The 16,452-nt window shown below is 40.1% G+C and overlaps 1 protein-coding gene across 1 annotated transcript; it reads right to left on the minus strand.

Moving 5' to 3' along the window:
* Positions 1-45: 45 nt before the first annotated feature.
* On the minus strand, positions 46-16,164 carry LOC134451572 (5-hydroxytryptamine receptor 3A-like). The gene is made up of 11 exons (XM_063202078.1): positions 16,144-16,164; positions 14,669-14,713; positions 14,278-14,384; positions 13,643-13,812; positions 13,273-13,433; positions 12,885-13,095; positions 12,257-12,451; positions 11,791-11,975; positions 1,076-1,156; positions 470-709; positions 46-57 (listed from the first exon to the last, which is right to left on the minus strand). The coding sequence occupies exons 1-11, from the start codon at positions 16,162-16,164 to the stop codon at positions 46-48; spliced, it is 1,428 nt and encodes a 475-aa protein (XP_063058148.1).
* Between the last annotated feature and the right edge of the window lie 288 nt (positions 16,165-16,452).

Genomic DNA, 16,452 nt, shown 5'->3' on the forward strand with positions numbered 1-16,452 from the left:
TGGACATGGTGAGCATGTCCTCCACATGCTGTCCGAACGATAACCTTATTTCATCAGCTATCAACACACAAAAACAGAAAATATATATATATATTTTAAAGTCTTTTGATTATTTTATTGACATTCTGAAGCATTGACTGTCCAACCAGCATACAGTATCGTTGCTACATGTGACTAAAGAAGCTAGAATTCCAGGCAACACTAAATAGCAGCAGTGTTTTTGAGGCCCTAAGCATAAATTTGTCCGGAGGCTCCCCTCATAATTAAATAATAATAATAATAATGGTAATAATAACCTACTAACTAATCAATATATGTTTTGTAATATAATTCAATATCTTTTTCATGACTTTTTTTTAAGTCAATCTCAATTTAGGATGCCCCAATATTGGGGGCAAAGTGGTTGCTGCCCCAGGCACTGGTTGGTGCCCTAAGCACTCTGCGTACTCTGCTTATGTCTAGTGGTGACCCTGGTGCCTATAAACGGGGGCCTCCTCTCCTCACCGTTGTGTATCCAGGACCTGAAGGTGTATGAGCAATTTTGGGAGTCAAAGGGGAACTCGTAGATGTCCAGGGTGCAGGAGCTGACCACCTCCACTGGCATCATGTCCATGACTTCACCAGTGTGGGACACATAGAGGTAGAAGGTCTCAGGGGCGTTGTTCTCGTCCACACTGTACAGGAGTGAAGCCTGAGTTACTATCTGGGCCTTTGTTATCAGCACATTTTAGATAGACAATAGTCATTTTACACAGGTGTAACACTCTGTCCATAATGATAAGGTTATATGCACATAGGTTATGTACTGTATATTGCCCAATATGAGGAAAAGTATAGCTAGATTTGGTCTATGGCTAGATATGGACACGAGCAAAAATATTCAAAGATTAGAAAATAGATTCCTTCCTCTCGGCATATCTACCAAGCCACCACAGCATGCTTGTATTTTCGGCTGCTATGGCAACAATACTGACAAAACTGACAAAAATTCTACTGGATTATTTTGTTCTGATACGATTTCCAATGAAGATAAAAGTAAAGGAACAGACAATTCATCAATGATGACATCAGGCACCCAGAGCATGTTTCTTGGCAGAGTTATGGATGAGGTCCCACACTCGGCCACGTCCCAACTCAGAGACTCCATCTGCCATGTCTGTCATGGAAACACAGAGTAATAAAAAATGTGACCAGAAATTTCAGTCATATACGTATATACATGTCTTGCTAAGCTTCATTTTCACAGGCATACCTGTAGGTGTCAGCAGTGGGCCTAGGTAAACTGAACTGAATTTATTTTGTACACCTCAGCTGGCAGGTGCATATGAGATGGCCCATGGGTCACTCAGCAGACAATTTTAAAAAAAGCCCCCGTACAGTGACCCTTTTGCTGTTTTCTTTCATAAGCCTACATTAAATTTGAGTCCAATACCTTCATGTTAAGTCAGCTTTTAGTGTCACCTTCTTCATATGCACAGGCCATACAAGGAAAATGAAATTATAGAGAGAAATGTAATTTCATTTTCCTTGCATGACCTGTGCTTATGAAGAAAGTGACAATAAAAGCTGACTTCATTAAGTAAATGTAGGACCTAAACATTGTGGAAAGAAAACAGCAAAATGGTCAGTGTGTGGGAGTTTTTCTCAAACTGAACTGAAATAAAATGTTTGAAGAAGCAATGGCCCTTGAAGCCCTGATGAAGGCCACTGATGGCCGAAACATCAGGGGCGCTGCCAGAATTGCTGGGCTCCATGAAAGATTTGAATTTTGGCCCCCCTTAAGGGCCCCTCTCAGTGCTTGGGCCCTCTTAAGGGGCTCTATCAGTGCTTGGGCCCTTAGAATCTGTACCACTCCCCCCCCTAGCGGCCCCCATGCGAAACATATTGGCAATTTGTATCTGTTCAAGTATGAACTATAGCTCAGCGAAATTAAAAGCTTTTAAAGGACCAGCTCAGTCAATTTCAACATGCAGTTGTAATGCTCACACTACTCTGGACTTGTCAGTACCTGAGTTTTTTTTTTTCTTCTTCTTCAGCCTTTACAGAGATCTTGGTCATTGTAATGGGGGCAGCGATTTGTTTACATTTCAAAATAACATTTTTATTTATTCCCAAAACATCCGAAAGGTTATACGACATCAGCAGACAACTAGCCAACAGCGGTACCTTTCGGGAAAATATTTGGAGTAGGCCTATGTTATTTTTTTTTTTTATGTAAGCAAACGCTGCCCCAATTAGAAGAGCTCATATCTCGGAAAGGGCTTAGCCGAACAATGTGGCATCACCGGGTACTGACAAGTCAAGGGTAGCGTGAGCAATACAACAGCATATTGAAATTGGCAGAATTTCTCCTTTAAATGAAGACGAAGAGAGCCTTGAATTTCTTCAAAACATCTCAAAGTTATGTCTAAGTAAAATAGAGCACCTTCGCATTACTAGACAGAGAACGCTGAAGCCCTCTGACCTACATCTTCTCTGAACTGAAATGAAACTGACATTTGGCAGAGATTTTATGGGTTTCTCAAGGCATGTATTGTCTGCAACTGCAAGAGACTGTTCTGCCTTACAAAACAAGAACGCAGTAACTCAGATTCTGGCAAACTAGGCTTCAAAGTTTGCTATATGGTGGGACATCTGTGTTGTCGGTAAAGTGGTGGTGACACTTCCTGGTAATACTTTTTTAGGATAGAGAGTAAATGCACACAAAAAAACAGAAAAAACAACATTTATGTGTCTTTTTGCCACAAAAAACAGAGATACTGCGTTCTTGGCTGGTATTACTGCCACAAAATGGAATTACTGCAGGAGTTACTGCGTTCTTGGCTAGTATTACTGTCTACTCCCAAACCAATTCACATTGGAAAGTGCAGCAGTAACTCACTGACTTACTGCGTTTTTGTTTTGCACAACGTAACCTTTAATCCAACACCGCAGTAACTTTTTTTTGGTAATTTTTGCACTTTCAAAAATGATTTTTCTCAAAAACGGGACGGTGTTGGACCACCATTTTTTTGACACAAGACAAATGAGGTAGTTGAAAGCCCATTTCCGATCTAAACATTTTTTCACCATTTTTGAGTTACTACGTTCTTGTTTTGCACGGCAGTATTGATCAGATGACACATAACACTTCTACAAATATTTAATAAACGCCTCTATTAGTGACGTATCCATAATGTTATGGTTCCGTTACGAAGCTTTGGCATCTCTTCAAATCATGGCAATTACTACCTCCCCTTGACTGCTGTATTGCAGAGACAAGTTTGAATATTTCGATATGCATATTGTTTTCATCTGTCTCTGTGTGTTAATGTCCATGCCTTTACAGTAAAAAGGTAACTAATCATGAATATATACGTAGGTGGGTTAGTGTACGCACCATTGTGAGGTGGATTAAGGTGTCCAAAAACTGGGCCTTTTCATCCTGCAAACAAAGATCACGATTGACCGTTTCAATTACGATGGTAATGATTAGTTTAGATTAGATTGCCTTTATTGACCCCAAGGGGAAATGTGTTCCCACCACCATCAAACAAATTTACAGCCAACATGAAGACAAAACATACGCAATAGAGTACACAAGGACAACATATGGACATCAAGTGCAATATACATTCATACACAAATACTGTCATAAACACATAGGCCTACTCTCAACATACACACACACATCCACTCATACATGCACGCTCCAACACAGATACTACACACAGGCAACATAAGCACTTACTCACACAATAAACCATGCAGCCATACCAACAATCACATACTATAGGCATACATACACATCCAGGAGGGACCAAACCGTGTTATTGTGGAAGGTTGTTGTTCAGTGCTGATGATTATGATTATGGTAATCCGTTCGGTTCTCTTTCATGCAAGGCCTCTATTATCAACTTGATGGCACCAAAAGTACTATGATGAAGTCTTCATCTTTTAGACTTTCCACAATGATGATGTAGTTAAGTTTTTTGGCCAACAATGATCTCATCCACACCAAAGGGCCTACGGTCCCTGTTACGCTAATTAGGTACAATTTAACGTAACATTGTGTACTGTACCGTTAGGGTTAGGTAGGCTACAGTGTAAATACAAGATATTACATGTAGATACACTAAAATAATAATGAATATTAAAAATGCTTAAACTGAAAGGATACCATTTGTTCTAATTCGCTGTTTGGCATCTACCTCGTGATAATTTAGGCCTTCATCAGGGGTCATCAGGGTCAAAATAGTGATTACTAACAGAAGCAATTATGGCTAGATGACTCACCACATCTAGAATACCGTAAAGACTGAAGTGGATGCTGACATTAGTAGGGGTGTGTAGGTTGTTGACTGGACGCATGCCTGTTAACATGGATACGTTCGTAGAGAAAGCGTCCAGGAGGGCTTTGGTGGTTGGTTCAGAGCAGTTTAGAGTAATACCCAAACCAACACACATGGCTGCAAAATATGATGTGAGATACAGTACAATATGCATTTCTTAAAGACTGTCAAATGTTTTTAATGATTGTGATGAAATTAAAACTTAAAACTTAAAAGTATATTTTGTGCCTTACCCTGCAAAACAAAGCCATAGATAATAACTCTTGTCCATTGCTTTTCACCCTGTTGTGGACAATACACAGATATTTTATTGAAATATGTACTGGCTAACCTGTAGGAGACTGGCAAATACCAAAAATGACACGTACATTATGGTGTGTGATATGGACATGTGTCTGCAATAAAGTTTATTATTATTATTATTATTATTATTATATTAAATTATCTTACCTTTACGCTGTGTGAATTAAATGCAGCCATCGAAGGTATACATACACATGCGCTGAATGTCTGACACTTAGGCCATCCATCACTGAATGCATGTACAATATAGCCTAAATAATCCCCAGCTTTGCATAGACAAATCAGAGATCTAGTTTTAACACTGTCGCCTCAGACATGCCATGGTTCATAGAGGTCACCACATCAAACCACACATAGTTGTTTTGATGTTTTATTTTCTGACAAATTATGTCAGCCCCCTCATTGGCTGTATAGTGTATTTAAATATTGTATTTTGTGAATTACTATACTACTACACTTTTAGTTCATTACTATACTATATATACTATATATGTTACACAGAAAAAAAGGTGTGAGGTGCAATCATTTTAGACCGATTAAGTTAGGGCAAAGTCGTGCATGATTGCTGGTAGAGGAATTAAAAATCTATTTCAAATTCACATTCTTTAGGTTGCGTTTTATCCAACAAATCAACACTTCCAGACGGTCATGCACATTCATGTAATAGTAGATGGTAAAGTAGTAGGTAAAGACCAATTATTAAGCGGGCTTGCATGAAAATGGATCTCCTCCTAGGCCTTTCGAGATAGAGACACCGTTCAAACACTAAAACGACCGGCTCGGCTTGGAGATCATTTGTACTGATATAGCGTGTCCGTTTTTCTGTTTTTGGCGATTTTTTGCAAATTTGGGTCCCCATTGAAAACAATGGTAGAACCTTTAGAGACAGAGTTCCGTCCCACTCTATAGATCAGAGTGTAGAAGGCTTTTTCGTTCATAAACATCAACACTTTCACCTAGAAGTTTAGTTGACGCGTTGTTAGTGAGCTCTAGAAGATGACTCCACACGGTGTAAATATCATGTCCCAACTCCCATTACTTTTTAAATATAAATAATTGGGAGTTCGAATCCCACTCTAACCCATGTTGATTTTCAAAATTATATCATGCAGTGTTCCTTAGCCAACTTCAAATACCATGTATGTCATTTAGTATCAATGGCAAAGGTGCTGGATTACAGATATGGAGGTTGTGAGTTCGAATCCCACTCTAACCCATGTTGATTTTCAAAATTATATCATGCAGTGTTCCTTAGCCAACTTCAAATACCATGTATATCATTTAGTATCAATGGCAAAGATGCTGCATTACAGTTATGGAGGTTGTGAGTTCGAATCCCACTCGGACCCATGTTGATTTTCAAAATTATATCATATGCAGTGTTCCTTAGCCAACTTCAAATACCATGTATGTCATTTAGTATATCCCCAAAACGCAGAGCTACAACACTTTCAAGATGGCTGAATCCAAGATGGCTGAATTGTTTGGCCCATAACTTCTGACTGGGTGAATGGATTTTTTCCAACATTTCTTTTAGCTTTGTTTTCTCAATAGTAGTTTGTTTTTAATTTAGGGATAGAGATATCAAAAATAAAACTGCTCATCTCTGCCCCAAAAGGCAAGCCTGCTTCCAGCATTTTCTGTGAGAATGCAATCTAGTTTAAAATGAATTGGCAATTATTATAATACAGAGTTTAACAAAATGGCTTTGCTGGTAATTTAATTTACACATTTGAAACACTTGTTATTGCCATCGTTGAAGCCATCCAAGCAGGTCCATTTTTCATACAATTAATTTGCATTAACTATGTAGAGACACGACCGTTTCTAAGCTGTGGAAACCCTTATAGCTTACAGCATGATCATGCTTTCTAACTTTGAGATTTAGGTCTACTGGAAACAATGTTTATTGTCAAGCAGCGATACATCAGCAGTGCATGCATTGAAAAAGATGCTGCCTGATGGCCTTCATAAGAGAGCATGAATCAAGCAATCATATGACTGTAACTCTACGGAGGACATAGCACAATATCATATGATGCATAGGCTAGTGTCTATCCTGAACCATGTCAGCATGAATTTATTATAGGTTGAAGAAAAACAGATAATAGAGGTGGAGGAGGAAGGCAGCCGTGGTGTTTTGGTTAGGAAGTTGGACATTAGATCACAGGGTTGCAGGTGCAATCCCCACCCTGACCAATCCCTTCCTCCCTCAATGGCTGAGGTGCCCTTGAGCAAGGTACCTACAGTAACCCCACACTGCTCCAGGGACTGTAACCAATATACCCTGTGCCATGTGTAAATCGCTTTGGATAAAAAGCATCATCTAGTGTAATCTACTTAATGTAATGTAATGCAATATATTGTAATGTAATGTAAAGGACATGAATGGTTACAGGGTTCAAAAACAGCTGATCTGGTGAACAGCTGATACACTCACCACCTGTTGTGTTGTGAGACCGCGTGTATCAGTGTGTGTCAGAGCAACTTTTTAGCTAAAAACACAACCATTGAAAGACCAAGAAAAACTAAAAATCATTTTTAACTAAAATTTCAAAAACTAAAAATCATCACAACTTGAGTAGAAATAGCCTACATGTACTTCAATATAATTCAAATAAGCTTGTGTTCTCTTGAGCACTAAAGGACATTCCTTACCACACGTTTAATGTGATAGCCTTCCCCATATGGGATAGACATATGGAGTCACATGATTAATTTAGCTAATGAATAAATATGATCTTCAGGGGGGACTCAGCTAACCACTAGGCATTACTTAATCATTAAGCATTACATAATCATTCCCTACCATGAAACAGATATTTGCAATGTATTAACAGGATGCCATTTGCAAAGGAAAGATACCACTTTGAAGGCAAGATGGAGGACAAGAGCAATAGTTTCAGGAGGACACTGGAAAGGTGAGAATGGTGTTTTATGTCTGTGCATTAAAGTCAAATAGATGAGTGGTTTAAATTGTTGATCGGTTTCAAATTTGTAGGTTAACACCTGCAAGAGGAGAATACACAACTAGATTGCATTCTCACAGAAAATGCTGGAAGCGGGCTTGCCTTTTGGGGCAGAGATGAGCAGTTTTATTTTTGATATCTCTATCCCTAAATTAAAAACAAACTACTATTGTCTCAAGAACTGGTGTGACTATGACAGCAATTGCTGCCCATGCTGTACCATGCTGTACTCTGCAATATACACATGTATTACATTTAGCTTCAGCCTCGGGATCAATGAATGATAATCGACTCTCTCTACTCTAGCATTTCATTTAGACATTGTTAATTGACAGCTATGATTTCACAGAGCAGTGTATAAATGTATGAAAGTCCTTGCTAACAGTAATACTGTACATAATAAATATGAAGCTGATGGGGATTGATATGGTTTTACCTCAAATCAGTACCAGTCATTGTCACCGGACAGCTGACGTGGGAATTTTGAACTGTGCATTCTGTGCACGTGTTTGTATTTTATAACTTATAAAGTATTCAATCATTTTCAGTTTTGGGATGACTGACAGCTCATTTCCATAGACAAATGAGACAGAGATGGACATTTCCATCTTTTGTTTCTATGGGTAGCATGCACATTCCAAAGTGTGACAAAAATCCTGCTGTCGCCATGCAAAGCGCTGGGTGTCTGCTTGACCGACCAACAAGCAAACGTGGTGGTGGGCCAAGACTTTGCCTGTGGTGGTGAGGTGGTGGAACAGCACAGGTCAGTGTTTTAGCTGTGGTCATAGTGGGACACGAACATTTCTTTCACACGCACAGGGCAGTGATATTCACCTTGACATGAAGGACAGGAGTTACGCAACAGTTGCCTGGATGCCACTGAGTTCATGGTTTTCAGCAGACGTTACTGACTCTCTTTCTCTCTCCTCCTGTATTGTTGCTTTTAAGAACCGGCAAATACAACAGGAAGAGCAGAGACTTGTGTTAAAACCAATAAACCTGTTGAATCAAACAACATTGCTTTAGAAGATACATTTAAATAATACATTGATAATATTAATAATAGCTTAAATCAATAATTTGTAATAATTAATCATTAAAATGAACACAACTAATGCTTTAAATTCTATATATGATAAGAGGATATTCCTTTAAGATGTAATCAACATGTCTCCAAACACTGCTGAGGCAATAGTGCCAGTCTGGGATGCTGTGAAGAAAGGATGTGAGGAATTTGAATTGGGCTTCGCAGAGGGTGGATGTGATCAATTCCATATGTTTTGGGATTGAGTCTTGTCTATGTTTATCAGTTTATCAGTCGTTTTGATGAAGTGTACCATGCACCAGCAGGTATGACCAAGAATCCAGATTCAGGTTATGGGATAAGATGTAGTGTGTCGTAGCATATAGTATATCTCCTTCATTGTAGGATAATTTACTTATTCATTTCATTCTACTTCTTTTTTCATTTCATGTTTTTTTTTTCTTTACTGTGAATAGGACAGTGAATATCATGACAGGACGAGAGGGGGAGAGAAAGATAGGGAGGGACTGGAAAATTACCCTGGTCGGACTCGGACCGGAACTTGGGTCCCCACATAGGCATGCAATCCCATCATAGGCATGCACAGATAGGAACGAGGTGGTGCTAAAGCACCTGCCCCTTTCCCTACTGCACTAAAAGTGCCCTCATTGAAAGTTTTTTTTTGTTTTTCCACAATGTTCTCTATTGTGGTCTTTGTTGACGTGATAATCTAGACATGCTTGACAATTAAAAACGTGTGATAATAAGGGCCAAAACATACCAAGGCGGAACGGAACGGTCGCAGGACGGACGCGGTATTTCTGCTTAGTTTCGGCCGGCGTGTTTTTCTCTGCCTTTCACACTGACAGCGTCGGCGTGCGCGGCCAGTCCTGTTCAAAACCCTAGCCACAGCCAAAGCTAGCATGCTACTTTGCCATTCATTTGAATGAGACACCGCCGGTCGCCGGCGTGAAAAATACGCTTGAGTTCTATTTTCCAAATGCAGCGCGGCGCGGAGCCGGCTCCCGCGCCGCTGACGCCCGACTACTGCCGGTTGGTGTGTAAGGACAGATAGGTTTCAATGTATTTTCACCGACGCCGGTAAAAAACGTGGCCGTTCCGCGACGCTTTACCGCCTTGGTGTGTAAGACCCCTAATGCCGCGATATAATCCCTATATTGCCTTGGAAGTAAGCGGTTCCACATGCCCCCAGCACCTGCCCCCCAAAATGTCTGTGCACGCCAGTGAAGCCCATCATAGTGCAGTGCACCAGCGATTCATTACATTACATTACATTGAACTTAGCTGACACTTTTTATCCACAGTGACTTAAAGCTGTTTTAGGTACTGGGTATTGGTTACAGTCCCTGGAGCAATGTGAGGTTAGGTGCCTTGCTCAAGGGCACCTCAGCCATGGGCAGAGGTGTAATGGTGGGATTCGAATCTGCAACCCTCTGATCTTTACTCCACCTACCTAACCACTAGGCCACCGCTGCCCCACATGGTGCATTTTATGTCACCATCTTTCAGTGTCAGTCATGAACATGACAATAACCGTTAATAATGTTGATCACATAATTCTTATTTATTTTCAACAGACAACGTAACATGACATTGAAGTTCTTAAGTTTTTATTTGTCATTTGAGCACACACTACGGAAAGGTAACCCATGAGGCTTACACAATTGTATGTGAGGAGCATGCAAAGCAATTGCTACTGTCATACACAAAACTGTCTCTGGTCTACTTAGTCATACACAAATTGTGTGTGGTCTGCAATATAATAAAACATTAAACAACATTATACAGCAATATCAGAATATATCCTTCATATGGACAACCGATGATGGAAAAATCATGCACAGATGATGCCAGTCATACAGTATTTCTATGAAGTGTCATCAAAAACAAAGCTAGGAACCAGCAGATTCACCATGAACATTAGCCTCCTTTTCTTCACATTCTTGTTCATCACACACAAGCTCAATTAACAGGTACATTTGATCACTCATCTCATATAACAACACGAACAAATGATGAAATTAAGTTTGTTTTGGACAGTGTGGTGTCATGTTGACATCAATAGTTACATATGAAGTAGGCCTACTCAATGTACTATTGTTCTTACCATGTTTTAATAGCCTATTTAGACACTGTTGGATACTCCACAAACCTTGACTTGCTTAATCATAATCTTAAGGTCATGACCTCTGATGAATACAAACTCATGTCGCACAAGTAAGGCCATAGCTCAGGGATCAATGACGTTATTATTTACATATACCTACAATCATGGCCGTAACCGTTGAGGACACAGAGGTCATGTCCTCTGTATTTTTTCAGAAATGTAAAATTCATGATGAAAATCGATTTATGATCAACTAGAAGCACTCAGAGAGCGCAGATCTCCGCCAAGGAAGCTGCTTGATACACCCTAAGTCTTTCTGCCTTCTTTTTGTGGAGTACCCGCAATAGAAATTCTGGTCACTAGGGGCGTCTAGATATATAGGCCAGCAATGGTGAAGAATCTTTTAAAAAGTCCTGGTTCCGGTTCGTGATCCGGATCACCACCAGAATTTAATCACTTGTTCCTTGGGTGATTGCGAACAACTCCACAAAGTTTCATCCAAATCAGTTGATAAGTTTTTGAGTCATCCTGCTGGCAGAATCTTTCAAAAAGTCCTGGTTCTGGTTCGTGATCCGTATCACCACTAGAATTTAATCACTTGTTCCTTGGGTCATTATCAACGACTCCACAAAGTTTCGTAAAAATCCGTTGATTAGTTTTTGAGTTATGCTGCTGACAAACAGACAGACAGACAAACAGACAGACAGACAAACCAACGTGACCGAAAACATTACCTCCTTGGCGGAGGTAACAATGATAAATTCAGTAAGTATATGCCACCCCCATTTATCCTTAAGGCAGTGGTTAATGAAAACAAACCTAAGATTTGACTGATTAGTTTGAAGCATTCTAAATGTACAGCATGCAGTACAGCACGCAGTATTCGACCTCTGTATTTGAAAATGTCTCGTTACGGCCCTGCCTGCAATGTCAGCCACTGGACAGGCTAACCCATATGACGATAATAGCAATCAGGCTGATGAAGGAAAAGAGAAAATAGACCACAAACACTATACGGTCAATGATCAGGCCAACGAAAATCCAGTCCTCTGCGTTCTGGTCAACTGTGACTGGTTTCTTTTGCAGGTGTCTTTGGATGGCCTGAAGTTCTTCTCCCAGGTGTTGCAGCTCCACCACACTGGGGTCTGCAGTCTGACCGTCTCTGGAACCCAGTTGACCTTCGCCCTTACCAGAAACATGGGCTACTTCACCACCGCTAGCTGTGAATTAGATTTCGGATGTATTTATTCATTTATCTATTTATTTATTTTTCAAAAAAGTGTATACACAATAACAGAGGATGAACAAGTTCAACAGTAAATGGTCCCAACAGTAAACGGTCCGCCATGACCTAGTGGTGAAGGAGATAGGGTTTAGATAAGAGGGTTGGCAATCTTCATCATTTCCTGTAAATCGATTGATTGATTTATTGACCACTTCGTTTATCAAAGGTTCAGAGGACATCTGAAACGTATAACTTGAAATGTAAAACTTGATATACCTTGACTTTGAGTGGAAGTGCGCTTCTTGACTCTCTTCTTCATGAAGACTAGCGGTGCAAGGAACTTCAGGAAAAAAACTCGGAACCAGTTTGGCATGGGAAGGTCACGGATGGAGCCACACATCATATTAGTGATCAGTATGGTCTCCAAGAGACTTCCCACCATCAGCGCCAGACACATAGAGAAAAACACATCTAGAAACACAAGCGGGAAAAGGGACAGGAAGTTAAGGCCCTGCTATTAACAACTTTTCTCCAACAGTAAGACAATGGTGACACTGTTTAACCACACTCAAAAATCTTCCTTTTTGGGTAAGCATATTACTGGATACGTTTTGCTCTGTCGACTGCCAACTTGTGCTGCAATGCAATTGCCTTTATTGACTTTTGAGTTATCACTGCTTCCAATGTTTCTCTTTTTTTTTGGGGGGGGGGTGTTTCAACTTTAATTGGACAGTATAGCGAACAATGGGACAGTAAGCGAATGGTGGTGAGAGAGACACAGGGAAGGATGGGCACATGATCTGGGCCGGAATTTAACCCAGGTTGCCGGCCTGGTAACCCAGTGCCCAAGTGTTCGGCCACAACAGAGCTGCAATGTTTCTCTTGCTGATAATGTTTCTCTTACTGATGAGAGGTATGGTGTTTCCTGTGACGGGCAGCAGTTCGTTCATGAGGAGCAGGAAGACGGTGTAGCCCAGAATGAGGGTCATCTTGAAGGCTGACCGGTCAATATTCTGGGGGGGCAGGACGAAGCTGAAGAGGTCCACTGTGATCAGGAAGAAGCTGGGAATGATCAGGTTCACCACATACATGGTCGACTGCCTTCTGAGAACAATCTAAAGACACACAAGCAAGAAGGGGTAATATTGCATAAATACAATGGATAATACATGGGCACACCATGGATAATACAATGGATACACAATGGATGATAAACATTTTGTATATTGAGTGAATACGTTTTTACATGCAGCAATTGAAGTGTGTAAGTTATGCAAGATGAGGGAACTCACATAGTATGTGATCTGGTGGCGTGCGGCCACTCCTATGTCTAGCTCATGTTCATACACAGTCATATCTAGGAGCTCCCACTCTCCCTTTGTGACCATCACATCACGAGATGTGTTCATGATCTCCCCAACCGTGTGTCCTAATCTTAATTTAATTTCATGAGCTGCAAGAAAACAAAATAGAAATAAATAACCACTAAAAAACATTATCAACCATTTAAAATCATAATAACTGAATCATACCACAACGAGTGTTTTTGACACTGTGAACACCTTTGTATATCAACTTTTTCATTATGGCAGTGACATTTGCACTATATTTACAAATGGATGCGTAATCTGTTGACTGAAGACAAAAAAATGTAAATCTCACAATTGTGTATCCAGGACTGGAATGTGTAGGAGCAGTTCTGGGTGTCAAAGGGGAACCTGAATATCTCCAGGTTGCAGGAGCTGATCACCTCAAGGGGCATTTCATCCTTGATGTACCCGTCGTGGGTCACGTGGGCATAGAAGGTCTCAGGGGCGTTATTCTCATCCACACTGCACAGTGCATACACACATACATAATCAATCAATCAATCAATCAATCAATCAATCAATCATTCAATGCAAACTTGATTGAAAAACATGAATTACACTTGTGCTATATGGCCAAAGATTTATCTACTTATGTCATAGGTGAAGTTAAAAACCTGCCGGAATCCTACCATTTTGAAACAATTCAATGTAGAGATAATGAGTATGTTTTAAATAGGCATTTGTATATACGTGGGCCTATACTTGTATATAATCTTTATGCAGTATACTTGTTAGTAAGTTGTAAGTCTTCGTCTAAAACCATTCCCTCAGAACTTCTAGACTTACACATGCCTAATAACATTGTTTGGTATCAAATTCAATTGAATTCAAAACATCTACAGTAGATGATTTTCCATAACTTTTGACAAAAGTTGTCAGTCGCAAGGTAGCAATCAATGTTTTTCTCTCCAATACAATTGAACCTACAACTCATCAATGACAACGTCAGGCACCCAGAGCATGGTTCTTGGTAGTGTCATGGACGAGGTCCCACACTGTTCAGGGTCCCAGCTCAGGAACTGGTTTTTCCATGACTGTGACAGTAGAACAGAGAGTAGCATCATAAGTACAGGAGCAGAGCAAATTGTAACATTTAACTTCTAGCCAGGCTGCGCCCTCCTAGTGACGCAGCACCTTCGGCGGCGTTGCTTCTACGAATCTTGATTGCAAGTCTATGATAATCAGGTAATGTTATGTCACTCTTTTCTAAACTCTAGGATGGGCCTTACTCTATGTAACGGCCACCTTGAGACATTTTACTTCTTTACCCAATACGTTATGAGGTTCATACCAATACTGATAAGTACTGTAAACTCACCATTGTGAACCAGATCATGGTTTCCAGAAGCTGTGCCTTTTCGTCCTGAAAACAATCACATTTTTGTCTCTATGTTACACAGAATGACTCTGAACCACTCTTCGGGACGTTAAAAAAGTAACCCATAATGTACAAAAAACAGCAGTCAGTGTAGCCTTTTAATACATTGTTTCACCAGTGACACACTATAATGATCATTGAAGAGACTTTAATACCATAGTACAGGGGTGTCAAACTCAAATTGACTGAGGGAAAAAAAATCTAAATTTGCGGATCGAGTTTATCTTTTTAAAACTGTGCATGGACTTTATACTCATAGTTAAAAATTTCACACACATTCTTTCCCATCATATATGGTTGTTCATATGTGTCTGATTTATGAACATAGGATTTGAAATTATCCCGCGGGCCGAATAAAATGGCTCCGTGGGCCAGATTTGGCCCCGGGGCCTGAGTTTGACACCCATGCCATAGTACTACAAAACTACAATATTAAAACAGAACCCTTACTTACTAATCTCATAATAAGTTGGTCATTGCCATTCTGGTGATACTAAATGTCTAACGGGCCAGGTTTTCACATATAAAACAGCAACTGTATGCCAGACACGATAATGACTCACCACTCCAAGAATGGCATACAGGGTGAAGTATATGCTGACATAGGTTGTGGTGCTATGGTTGTTGACTGGGCGAACCCCTTTCAAGCCATTTACAGTTTCATTGAAAGCAATCAGGAGGGCCTTTGTGTTGGGCTCAGAGCAGTTCAGAGTCAAGCCAGGCTTCCAAAGCAGACCTGTCAAGTCAAACACAAGCAGGGTTGCCAGATGAGGCTGATGATTTCCAGCCCAAATAATTCTCAAATCCTGCCTGGAAGCACTAAATCCCACCCAATTCAATTGATTTCTATGGCCAAAAATTCGGCGTTTTTTTTCTCCAAAATCCATTTTTTCCCGCAGACGGCAACCCTAAGTAGCCGGCAACACTGAACACAAGACGTAACTCGCTTGTGTTTTTTGTCTACAGTTTGATAAAACGGTTTCAGTCTATAAAATGGTTGTATACGTGAATTTCAGAGCTGCAAAAGATTATGTTATGGCCATTCCCTAAATCACTCAATTCCAATTATTATCAATTATTATTATTATTAACAAATTATTTCAAATGAACCACAATAACACGTATCACCATACATTTTCATACAGTACTGTATAATGATGTCTCTAATCTGTGAACCTGTGCATGTCTTACCTTGTGTAATCATGACATACACCACAATTGTAATCTTGACTTGAGGCCATATCTTTTTGTCCTGCGATACAAAATGGACAAATATGCAAGTGTGAACTTGAAGATTGGATGCATACTTGCCATGCACACACAGAGCAGTGGTTGTACAGTAGCCCTATGTGTATTGCGAATTACAGTAAATATATAGCCAAATGTGTACTAAATGTAGTAAAGGTTTATCTTACCTTGTCTCTGTGCGCAGCCATTGAGCCCATGTCCAGTGTGGTCAGTACGCATGCACTGTGTACATTCTCTGTCACTGAAAGTTCTCCCTTTGACCATAAATAGTGATATTTTTCTCTCTTTGCATAGACAAATCAGCAACTCGTTTTAATGGTTTTTTGAGAGGGCTACACCACAATGACCTGAGGTCAGGAGACAGGACAGCCCATAAGGGTAGGAGTGAAAAGCAAGCATGAGCAAAATGCTTTAATAAGCAGAATCAGGTTTTAACGTGTTAAGAGATCAGCACTGACTATAGATGAGAAATAATT

Source organism: Engraulis encrasicolus, chromosome 6, assembly GCF_034702125.1.
Source record: "Engraulis encrasicolus isolate BLACKSEA-1 chromosome 6, IST_EnEncr_1.0, whole genome shotgun sequence".
NCBI classification, from domain to species: Eukaryota; Metazoa; Chordata; class Actinopteri; order Clupeiformes; family Engraulidae; genus Engraulis; species Engraulis encrasicolus.

What these genes read in the sequence shown, in the direction of transcription:
- LOC134451572 (XM_063202078.1), bottom strand. Translation starts at nt 16,164, where the DNA reads ATGGCTGCGCACAGAGACAAG. An exon ending in GCCACCAGATCACATACTAT is followed by an intron (nt 13,096 to 13,272) that starts GTGAGTTCCCTC and finishes GTGTGTCTTTAG; the next exon opens with ATTGTTCTCAGAAGGCAGTC. An exon ending in ACGCAGAGGACTGGATTTTC is followed by an intron (nt 1,157 to 11,790) that starts GTTGGCCTGATC and finishes TTTCCATGACAG; the next exon opens with ACATGGCAGATGGAGTCTCT.